The following is a 12,136-nucleotide window of genomic DNA, read 5'->3' on the forward strand; positions in this document are numbered from 1 at the left end:
CCAGCTACAACCACTAGAGGGAGCCCAAGGCTTCCTCTCCATTGCCTAAGGGTTGGCAGGTTAAGCTTGCCTGACTTAGCTTCTTTTCTCTTTGGAAATCTCTCTTCCCCACATACCCTCCGGCCTTGTAAAGAAAATATTTTGTCCCCCTTCTTGCCCGCATCTTTCCTAGAGAAGGGAATGGCAAACTTCAGAGGGTCAGGAATCAAGTGTGGGCTTAGACATGGAACCAAGAAGCCCTGGGCCTGCGGAGGTGCTAAAGATGGCTCAAGCCTTTCCCCTAGGCCTAGGAACAGAGAAGACCTCCCCAGAGTGCTGTATCACCTGTAAGGAGCTTATGTTCAAACCCTAGCCTGGCATCATTCTCGAGAGAGCATCTGCCGTGGTACCCATTATAGGTAGCTGGTGCAGACTATCAGGAGATGCAAGTATTTCTCCTTTGTATGCTACATGATTCTACCGTGTCACAACACTCGCGTCCCGCTTTACCAGAAGTGGCAAGTCCTATTTCCCTTACACTCTGATTCCAAGAAGGTGCTAAGCTTCCCAGTTTCAAGAGAAAATACAACCCCATTTCCTGTAGCCATTTTCAAATGTGGTCCCCCCGGGCCAGCTTCACATCGTGACCTAAGAACTTGTCAGAAATACAAAAGCCAAGAGCCTACCTCAGACTGACAAGTAGGCATCACAAGTCTGACATTCTGGGCTGGGCCCATCATGCTTGTCTACTTTGGATGCCTGTGATACAGTGGGGATGAGAACCCTAGAGAGTGGTTAGAGACTGAACCACCCCAAGCTAGCTACCCGAGAAACCACAAGCTAGCATTTCTCTATGGCAGAATACACAGGCAGAAGAATGCTCTCTGGAAAGGTCAAAATAACCCAATCCCAATCTTAATCTAAACGGTCCCTCACAGCTTATCCCATGCCAGCAGGCCTGTGAGAACCCTGCATCTCTTCCTTGCTTATAATAATCCCATGTAGCAAGTATCATCAATCCCATGAGAGCCTGAGAGAAGAAATCAACTGTCCCAGACTGTCCAGACTTCAGGTGGGGAAGACACAATATAAACAAAGGTCTACCAGAATCCTGAGTCCCAGGCTGAAGTCCCAACGACCATGTGATAAGCACTCTGATTTCCCAGTCCACAGGGTCAGGGTGGACAGAGGCTCTGTGCATGGGTTCCACGGATTTGACCTGGCCCTTGCTCACCACTGATCTTAGAAGTGCTCTTGTGATCCTCCCTGCCTCCGCAGCCTGGTCCCTACCCCACACCTGTGCCCCCTGGTTTCCACACTCCTCCTGGCAGCTATGCTCTGTAGTCTCCTGTACTTCTGTCTCTGGCTCCTTCGGCCAGCCCTACCTGGCCAAGTCAGAGCTAGCCTCAGTAGATCGAACCTTAGGGACATCTAATCACCATCCTATCCCACCTGTTTGCAGATGCTGAGCTGCCTACATCCACACAACACAGTGTTCACAGTACTGGCCACCTAACAGGGCTCTCTGCTCAGTCAAAGCAGAGGTCACTAGGCTGGGCCTTCAACCAAAGCATGTGACTGTCTCGCCCAGATCAGGCCTTGACCTACCAGTCATCATAGAAGGGACCAGTCATCACAGTCACCATCCTGGGACCCCTGGAGAATAAGGCTGATGAATTCACAACACCTCGCCCCACCCCTCCAGAACCACAGGACGTCCACTCTCCCAGACTCCAGGGCAACACACCTGACTTGCTTTCATGCTTCGGAGATTCCTGGGGGCTCACAGGGCTGCTGCTTGGGGTTCCCCTGTAGGAAGATGAGGCCCGAAGAGTCACTGTTCCTTTTCCAGTGCAGATTTTGGTAGGGTCCATGTCTGAAAAGGAAAGATCCAAATGGGAGGGTGAGAGCCAAGACTTCCGAGGGAGCAGGATAGTCCAGTCCGTGAGCAGATGGTTACAGCAGAGGACTGAGACGAACCTGGTTACATCTAAGCCTACTCTTCAAACATCTACGACCAATGAGAATTAATCTGTACAGCGGTACACCAGCATTGTGAAATTAGGGAGAAGAGGCGAGGTAAGCTCTGAGGAAATGCATGAGTTACAATGTCAGCTGAAAACATTTACCAATGGAAGGAAGCTGGCTCATTCCTTCTACGAAATGAACTTTGGGTTGCTAAGCAGACTTCTGGCCAGTTAGTAAGGCATGGTTCACAGGAGAGTTTGTGAAAGGTCTCTCAAGCTTGCTGATCATCCTTCTCACCCCCCCCCCAAAAAAAAAAAAAAAAAAAAAAGCAAGCTGGCAATGTGGAGCCTCGGGGATGCTCTGAAGAGAATCGCTGCTTCTGGCATCTCTCATTGGTGAACACCCCTGAACTACGGGACAGAGGGAGGTGCTGTTCACAGATGGGAGCTTTCACACTCAGGCATAATGAGAGAACAGGAAGGTGGCCAGACAGGCTCGGTCACACTCAACAGTGTCTTCTGAACATCTCTATAGTCTATAGACTCCTCACTGTCCACAGGCAGAGCAAGGTCCATACCAGCCTGGACATCTTTAGGAAGACCCGCAAAGCAGTCTCCTGAATCCAGGGCTACATGTCCCCAGTCCCTCTGCAAATGCCTTAAACCACAGATGATACTCAGCCTATGGGAGCCATCTTTCCTATACAAACAGACGTGCTTTTGATAAAGTTTAATGTATAAGTTGGGCACAGTAAAAGACTGGCAACAGTGACTCTGATAAAATGGTAGAGTTATAACATTGTTATACGTTATTTCATTATCTAAAAGTTATTTCAATAAAAAGTGCGTTGTTTGTTTCCAGTTAACACTTTTCACTTAATATTTAATAACTGTTTTCATTTCATATTTTTGACTGTGGTTCACTGTAACTAACTGACTCTGTGGCTAACAGAGGCCTGATGTCTTTAGCAGGCTGAGTGTCCCTCCTTCAGGAAAGTCAGTAACGAGGCAGGGAAGGAGAATAGACCACGCTACTTCTCAGAGCACAGAGCCAAGTGTTTCTATGCAGCTAAGCTAAGTCAACTCCACACTTACTTCCTACATCCCCACACCTGCCAAACTGCTCAGAGTCCAGTTTCCTGATCTAAAATTACCACAATGAGGATGAGAGGGCGAGGCTGGAGCTTACAGAGTGTCTTTGGGTGGGACTCAACACCCTGCCCATGTCTGTTTGGGGGTGGGGTGGGGGGAAGTAACGAGAAAGTAAGTTTCCTTTCCCCCTGCTCTTTATTCCTGCCCCCAACACCCCCTCTTCCATGGGGAGCACAAAACTCACAGCACATCCCAGACCACATGGCAACCCCAGGGAGCGTCTGGCCCCATCAAGAGAGTAAGTGACTGGTGTTATAAAACTATTAGGAAAGCCAAACCTCGGTCATAGGAATGTCAGGCAAACTGGCAAATCTACAGCCCAGCTGTACGATCCTGGACGCATAGCCAGATCTGCCCAATTTCTGAGCTCTACGCGTCCCACTTTGACTACACAGAACTTTGAGTTGGAACCTCGAGGGAACTGTACACCCCCCCCACCCCCCACCCCCGCCTCTTGGAGAGGAGAGGCAGGAAGGAACTGCAGGTGAAGCCAGAAAGGGGCTGGAGTGCTCTGGGAAATGGCCCTGAATATCACACAGGGAGCCACCATCCAACATCTACAGGAGCTGCTTCACATTCAGCCTGACTCAGAGGTTTGAGGCCAGGCTAACTCTCCCAGAAACACAGTTTTCACAGAAGTATCGGGAGTTGCAAACTTCTCAGGAGAGAGCCCCACTACAGAGAAGGTTCAGCCTCTACAGTAAGCCTTCTAAAGCAGGGAAGACAAGGCTGCGCCTCAGGCTCTCCCCGTACTCCTCCCTGGCTTACACACTTGCAGACAGGCCACACACACACACACACACACACACACACACACACACAAAGAGAGAGGAAACAACTTAGGGAGAGGAAATGCCTTCTACTCATGCGAGGATTAGGGCTCACAGTATGGTGTTAGGAGCAAAGAAGGAAAGAAACCATGCATGATCGGACAATTAAAAGAAACAGTCCCAAAGAGAGATACCTGGAGGGAGTACTAGGCCTGAAGGGCTTTTCACTGTCTTCACGGGAATTATTTTAACAGCAGATATAGAGCGAGCACGGAAAGGGTCGGCTGTTGGAAACACAAGAGGGTAAACGGTGCATCCAGAAACAACATTCGGGAGCCGCTCGGGCAAGTCGAGGAACTGTGCGGGGACAATAGGAGGAAGCTGCCTACGCCACAAGAACAATGCAGAGAGCCGTAGATGCAGTCCTTAAAAATAGCCTGCTTTCTCTCTCTGGGGTTCTGGGCCAAAATGGCTGAAGCTTTCTGAGGCCATCACTCAGATGGAGTTGATCCGTGGGTATTGGCAGCCCCTGGCACAGGGAGCTTGCCAGGGCTGGACAGAGATGTACAGAGACACAGATGGCCTGGCAAGTAGAGGAAGGGGGATACAATCAGAGTACGAGGTGTCCCTTGGGAACAGTGGGTCATCTGCTGTACAACTGGGACTTTGAGGACAGGGCCATGGCTGTAGGTTGAGTGCAGCTAAAAGGGGGAATGCCCTTGTAGATTGCCTGGTCCTTCAGGCCTCAAAGCTGCTTCTCTCAAAGCATACCTTTTAGGATCCTGTACCTGCTCTGACTGTCAGCATCCTCTGACCCCAAGCAAACCAGACCCCCATCTGCTGGGAAACAGATGGTGTTGCTTAAGCCCACTCTTTGCTAGAAAAGAGGTGCCAAGTGGATGAGGAAAGCTCTGGACAGCACCCCAGTACACAGAGCTGGATGCCGAGACCCCATTTCTTGCCTTCCTAGACCCGCCTCCCCATCTCAATGACAGGCACATCACCAAACCTCCCTGGCTCTCTCTCTTTAATGGCAGCAAGGAAAGAAAGATGCAGCATGGTGCCAGAGTAACCCCAACGGACTGTGCCCAGGGGTCTCAGAGTCACAGAAAACAGAATGACACGGGGTAGGTCTGCTTGGAAATAAGAGACTATTGACTCAGCACCACATGACTGGGATTGCCAAGTGGGCGGGAAGGAACATGGAAGACACCTTCAAGGTGGACAGCGCCCATCCTGCCCGTCCTGCTGCTGCTTCAGAAGGCACACAGCACGCACACAGTATATGTTTACAATAACTGAGACAGGAGCGACAATTCTGCATAGATCTAGATTGAATGAACTTCTCACAGGAATCCTGTTCACTGTACCTTACAATCACTTGGGAGGCTGCGCTGGGGTGGGAAGCAGATCTGGGGTGCTGTTTTCAGCCAATCACTCAGTCACTTGTTCTACCTTTGTTCTCAAGTACAGAGACTGAGGAAGGAGCCCAGTTATCCTGGCTCGGTGTCCACTGCGGGCCATTCTGATGGCCTCTAGGTTACACCTGTCTCCTTGTTTCCTACCAAACATGAGTCTAGCTAAGGCAGAGGGAAGCCATCACTACTGCTGTGATGTATCTCACCACCACCACCACCACCCCCGCCCAACACACACACAAACTCTTTTAATAAAAGTTTCTTCTATATACAGATTTAAAGAGTGGAGCTGGTGGTCCCAGGATTTCAGAAGCCCCTCCCATGCTCCCAGTTTAAATACTCCCTTGCAGCCCTCCCACGGCACCCCCCCCCCACAATATTCCTTACATGCAAGACAGCCAAGACAGCCCCAAGACCCTAAGAGCATAGCTCACAAGAACTACACACTGAATGGTGGAGGGCAGCAAGCTAGGGAGGTGGGGGATAAAAATGGCATAGATGTCCTGTGCCCAAGGAACTCAGCCTCATGCCACCCAGGCTTTCCACCCCTCATCTTCTGCCCTCTGTCTTCTCTCTCCAGAGGATTCCTCCTGGGTGCACACCTTGCCTTTTCAAAGGAAATATTTGGGTGCATTCGATGAAAATTACAAAAGCCAAATATGACAAACTCTGAAATTATTCTTTGGGCATGTTAGGCTTTTTTTTTTTTTTAAATTTCTATGCCCCATGCAGAGACTTTAGTCATTCCTCAATGACAGTATAGAACACAGAGACACAGAGATAGATCACTGTTCATGGGGTCACCAGAGCCCAGGATGGGATGCAGAAATAGACACTGAGGTCACACTCCCTCCCTCTGCAGGTAAGAGCAGATGCACCCGCAGAGATGAAAGGGCCCCTGCACGCCTCTGTTCTTCACAGGCAGAACTGGGATTATGTTTATCTAGTTACTCCAACCTGCTTCCTGTCACCTCATACTGCAAGACCAATGTCAGGTTGGGGTCAGAGTGCCCTGGGCAAACACTCGAGAGGTGTCCTCTTCATTTTGTTTTTTTTTTTTTTTAAGCAAAGGGGACTTAATAAGTAGAAAAGTGGAAAGTTCTCAGAAGTCAAGAGGGAGCAGCTGAGAGGAGTCCCCGATGAGGGCTGCTGGGCTCCCAAACATCTTCTTACCATATCAATAGTTCAGTTCACATTTCTATCTCCTATTTAGAAGAATTTTTACATTGAAACTATGAGAACCGAGAAGGCGGCTTAGTGGTAAAGTGCTTGACCACACATGCAAAGCTCATTTCTTGATTGAAGTGCCAACATGAGGGAGGAGCTAAAATTAATGACACTGACGTAACTTCATTCACAGGACTGTGTATGTGTTCCAATTTGTGGCAGGTGAAGGTGGCATGCCATAAACAGGCAACTCCAGGCCAATGAGTGCCATATGTACCAGGTCTGACACTTTCCCAGAACCCACTATCTAACCTGTCATCCCAGCATCTCTGTGAGTACATCATCACAGTTGGAAAAGGCAGCCTGGGACCCATGAAGAGTAGGACCACAGCTCAGCTCTCAGGAAGCCATGATGGGAACTAAGACTAGGCCAATGATGTCTTTCCCAGAGAGGTGGAAATGGTCCTACCCAGCATGCCCTGCATCTTCCAGAAATGCTTTCCAATACCAAGCCAGACTTCTCTTCAACAGCCTTACCTTTGTCTGGTCCATGGTTGCCAGATGCCAAGCCATTCACCACAGCTTTAGAGCTTCCAACATCACATTCTGAAAGAAAGAAGATGAACAGAAGGCTTGTGACCATGCTTGCTCAACAAGCAGAGGATGAGGTAGGATAGAGCTGAGATGTTCAGCAGTTCCAACCACAGACACCCTAAAAGCTTTCCCAGGCCTGGGACCAGCCCCCAGGGTGCATGGGAGAGTTCAGAATGCTTGTGGCCTGAACCAGACAGGATGCAATGGCTATTTGGGGATGGAAATTGTGTTGTGGAGTGTACGACACAATTTTTTTTTTACGGGAGTGGCTTTCTTTGATATTTAAAGTGTCTAAATGGCTCCCCAAATTCTCCTTGTCAAAGACAAGCAGTCTTTTCTATAAGCTGCCTTTAGATGCTGTCCCTCTTCTCCAGTCTGGAACTCATGTGACTGTCCCAGAGATGGCATGGTGTCCTAACCATCATTCTAACTCCTTCTCTACCTGAAGCCTCGTCTGCACGCCACCGCCCAGTACTCTCCTGCCTGCTCTCAAGTCCTAAGTAGGAGAAGAGTTTCAGACTTAGACCTTGGCTACGAGTCCCTAGACAGGAAGTCCTTACCCCCTTTTCTTACTTTAGGGAAGTCCTATATGTTCTTGGGGCTCAAGCTGATTGCCACCTCAGTGTCATTTCAGATTTTCCTGAGTTCGGCTCAGCAGCGGAAAACAGAGACCCCCCTCCCTGCCTACCACATTCTCCACCAATCACTTCTGGGAACTCAGCGACAGTCCAGGGAAGACCAGGGGTATGTGGCCAATGGCTTGGAGGGACTCTCACAGCAAAATGGCAACAGAGCTACCAACAATCATTACCTCAGTTCTTTAAACATGTGTTTGCCAGGATTGCTAGTCCATGCTGAGTATTCCACAATGACTATTTTACTGTCTCCTTCGGATCTAGTCCTTGGGGGCTAAAGTCAGGAACTGCAGTTCTAACGATAAGATAATTGAGGCTCCAAGGGCCAAGCCTACCCAAGCTCACTAGCCGAAGACTGAATTGGCACGCTCATAGCTCATCTTCTTCCCCAACTAAGATAAGCGGTCTTGAATCCATTTCACATCTATGCACACATCCGGCTAAAACCAAGTCACCTTATTGGTTGAATAGCCAGCCTCTCCAAAGGTCGAGCACCTGAGAAGTAAGTAGCACGGCAGCCAGGCTGCTGCCTCTACAGCACCTGGGCAGCCCTTCCCCCACGGTGGCCGGGATTGTCCAGGGAGCATCCTGCTTGTGGCTCACAGCCACTTGCAGACAAGGAAGGACTCACTCTCGTCAAGTCAAATCTGCCTTGAAGCCTCATTTCGGGGTGGTGGAAGAAGGGGTGCCATGGGAATTGAAGTTGGGGACAGTGTTAAGAAAGAAAACATACTCCAACATCCCTGACATGCTATGGGCTTTACCTGTCCTGTCCCTGAGCACCTGAACTAGGTCACATCTTTCCAACTGTTGCTTGACCTGGCACTGTGCTCTCTTGAGAAGCTGCCTGAGAGCTACTACCAGGCCCACATCTTTCTTTCCCCCTCTCCTTTTTAGTTAAACATAACCAAACTGGAATAAGCATTTGGTATTTAGAAATCAACACACAGCAGCTACTGTCGGCCTCCACACTAGCCAGTGGAGGTGATTAATTCTTTAAAGTTCAGTTTCCCCATCTGTATCTGAGAGGCATCAAACTAGACCCAGCCTGTAAGGTGAGGGCAGGGATTCCCGAGAAGGAAACAAGACCTTGCAAGAACAGTGCTTTCCTCGGCACTTGGCAGCCCAGGACCAACTGAGACACTGACAATACATTTTTTTTTTTAAAAACTACCATTCTTCCCACTAAAGATGCAACCAAGTATTTTCCATGAAGCTACTCTCTTCCCAGTGATGACTTTCAGAGCGTGTAAACACAGCAGTACAGCTTCTCCCTCCCCACCCACCTGCACGGTAGTGTTTTTGTTTCCTTGGAATTAATATAAAAATCCCAAGACAGGATTTTCAGGTCAAAAAGGCCTAGGATTTTGGACTCCTGGGTAAAGTTTCCTTACAGCACCTGCCTGAGAGATTCGGGGGAGGAAGGGCATTCATTCCCCAGGGCACTGGAGCACCCGACTGCCCTCTTCCCTCTCTCCTGCCTTTAAAACTGTCAGGAGTAGCAACTGGCTTAGAAGAGCTGCAGAGCAAATTTTTGTTTGTTTTTAAAGGGAAATAGGAAAAAGGGTCTGGGCTATTACAAATGATAACAAAAGCCAAAGGACATGGCTCATCTGTCAAAACGATTACTAACATGTGTGAAGCCCTGGGTGGAGCGGTGCGTGGCACACACACATAACTCCAGCACTCAGGAGGCAAAGGCAGGATGATTAAGAGTTCCAGGTCAAGCTGGGCAGTGGTGGCGCTCGCCTTTAATCCCAGCACTTGGGAGGCAGAGGCCTCCCTTCTGAGTTCAAGGTCAGCCTGGTCCAAGGAGTGAGTTCCAGGATAGCCAGGGCTAAAAGAGGAGCTCCAGGTCATCCTTGCCTCCATACAAGGTGAGTTCAAGGCCAGCCTGGGCTGAGTCTAAAAACAAAAGAATGACCCAAGAGGCAAATCAAAGCAACTGAGTCAGCGAGCAGCATCCATGTCTACTGTGACACAGAAAACACACTAATGGGGCCCATGGCAAACCAAGTACCTCACTCTGCAAGGAGGAACTCCAGGCTAAAAAGAGCAAGTTACCACACATGTGCAGATAATGTCATGCCCCATGCTCAGCATACTACACTCGGTGTTGCTACACTCGGTGTCAGAAAACCCTCCATAGTCAATGCTATTACGATATCCACCTCACAGCAGAGAAGGAAGGCACTTCTGGCACAGACCCAAGCTGCACGTGAAGCATATGAGGAAACGTGCAGCCCTGAACTGCCCCACTCCAGAGCCCTCCCAGACCTCGCCACACACAGGCCCACATAGGTCAGGACTTGGCTAAACGAGTACACTGTACGTAAATAAATAGGAAAGACTTTACAAGCTATAGAGGTCTCTGAAAATAGTCTCAATAAGGTGCAGGATCAGAATCCTGAGTGACATACACACATGGTCCCCTGCCTTCTATCCCTACCTGCAGGTTCAGGAGACTAAGGGTGGGACCTATTCCCTGGAAGGAAACATCTCCAGGCTGGACACTGAAGAATCTCAGGTGCATAATCCACAAAGATCTGTCCCCTGTTCTGTCTTCTCTGCTCTAAGTTTTTCATCCCCATCCAAGACTAAAAATACTTGAAACACTTTTATTTAGATCTTGATTCTTAAAAGCATAACGTAGCTGTTCTACATGCCAGATAAAGGAAGTGTTTGGTTAGCCCACAATCTGGGGATAAACATGATTAAATTGTGTATTTTGCATCAATCAGCTAGATTAAGAAATGCCACAAAGGTGTAGAAATGTGCCAAATTTTACCAAGCATATATTTAAAATAACTGCAGCTCATTGTATGTCAATTATATCTCACTGAAAGGAAAGGGGGCTCTCGTGAAGACAGACCTTGTATACACAGTGTATGGCACACTTCTTCATAACTGTGAGTGGGAAAATCATTTGCATTGTAAGTGCTAATGTTGCTGGTGGTGACCTTAAGATATACAGAACTCTCAGTGAAGCATGCAGTTTTGTGATTGGACGAGAGAAAGGGGGATGTGAAATGACTTACCAGAACTCATGCTGGAGGCAGGCGAGTCTTCCCAGATGCAGCTCTGGAGGGCTCTGCAGAAAAGCACACAAGGAAGTGGATGAACAGCAGCCGAATGATAAGTCCCCACAGTTAGTGTTTAAAATGCAGACACTGTAACCCTTGGTCAAACAGAGCTGAACTAGGAGCCACGCGGCCGGCCAGGCTTCCGGTTCACTGTGAGTCACAGATTCCGAGGACCTGGGGCATCTCGCTAAACTTCCTTGCTTCACTTCGTCATCCTGACGATGTTTAGATACAATCCCAGATATCTTCAAGCAGCAAGTCAATTAAAGAATAATAACTTTGTAAATGTTCAAACAAAACAAAACAAAAGAAACAAAATACTATCATCAGAGGTTAATAATAATTGTGGATGTTTACAGTAGGTGCTCACAATGTACCAGAAAATGTTCTAGGTGCTTTAAATAATTTGACTCATGACAGCCAAGCACTAACACAGAGGCACAAGGAGGTGACATAGCTTGCCTAACTATGCTGCGGTTGATCATGGAAACTAGGCAGCCGGAATCAGGGGCCAAGTGCCTAGGCACTGCCCTCTCACTTATGGGCAGATATTATCACCAATGTTCAAGTGGATAGCCCTTAGAAGTAAGAGGTCTCAAACCAAAGGAAGCTTACAATGTGTGACCTTTTATTTATCATCTGTCTCTAACAAAAGGCATCCATCTGTTTTGGTTTGGATGGGTTGGATGGTGATGAAGATCAAGCCCAGAGTTTCAAGGGTACACTAACCAAAGACTCAACCTCTAAACTACACTGATGCTCAAATCAAGCTGTATTAATATGCTTTGACAAGTAAACTGGCTGTAGTGGTGTGTGCCTGTAATCCCAGAGAGGTACATGCAGAAGGATCAGGAGTTTAAGGTCACACACTATCAGTTTGAGGCCTGTCTTCACTACATATGTTGGTATGTTGTGTACAACCATACAATTTTAATCGTGCCCAATCTCATCTGAAGTTAAGCAGGGTTGGGTCTGATTTGTACTCATATAGGAGACTATATGTAGGCACACACACACACACACACACACACACACACTATAACACTGACAAATAAACAAGACCCTATAATTACCACCAAAGTCGCAACATACAGCATTCCCATCATCCCCAGAAAAGGTCACAATGTCGCCTTACATCTAAGTATGTCCCACCAAGCTCTTAGGAACTATTGACCACTTACTTAGCATCTCCATGGTTTGACCATTTTCTAGGATCTTCTACAGATGGTACCACGTATATGTAACCTTTTTTGTCTACCTTCTCATGTTCAGCATAGCCCTTTCAAAACACCAGTGGCTATCTTTATATGTGTAAGTCTCCTTCTGGACTCCGCTCTACCCACTGAGCAATCTCTATCCAGTAGCCCACTA

At 48.2% G+C, this 12,136-nt stretch overlaps 1 protein-coding gene across 18 annotated transcripts in view; it reads right to left on the bottom strand.

Annotated features, from left to right (window-relative positions):
- Sorbs1 (sorbin and SH3 domain containing 1) overlaps positions 1–12,136 on the bottom strand; it is a 226,148-nt gene that overhangs the window by 98,098 nt on the left and 115,914 nt on the right. For 9 of the 18 annotated variants that reach the window (XM_029472826.1, XM_029472838.1, XM_029472830.1 and 6 more), the window contains 4 exons: positions 10,721–10,773; positions 6,991–7,059; positions 4,063–4,152; positions 1,727–1,855 (listed from right to left, as the gene is read on the bottom strand). In XM_029472826.1, coding sequence (XP_029328686.1) covers positions 1,727–1,855; positions 4,063–4,152; positions 6,991–7,059; positions 10,721–10,730 — 298 coding nt within the window. In that variant the 5' untranslated portion in view covers positions 10,731–10,773. Of the gene's footprint in view, positions 1–1,726; positions 1,856–4,062; positions 4,153–6,990; positions 7,060–10,720; positions 10,774–12,136 lie in introns of those variants that run through there. The other 9 variants (XM_029472833.1, XM_021151941.2, XM_021151940.2 and 6 more) reach the window with 2 other exon arrangements.

Source organism: Mus caroli, chromosome 19, assembly GCF_900094665.2.
Source record: "Mus caroli chromosome 19, CAROLI_EIJ_v1.1, whole genome shotgun sequence".
Lineage (NCBI taxonomy): Eukaryota > Metazoa > Chordata > Mammalia > Rodentia > Muridae > Mus > Mus caroli.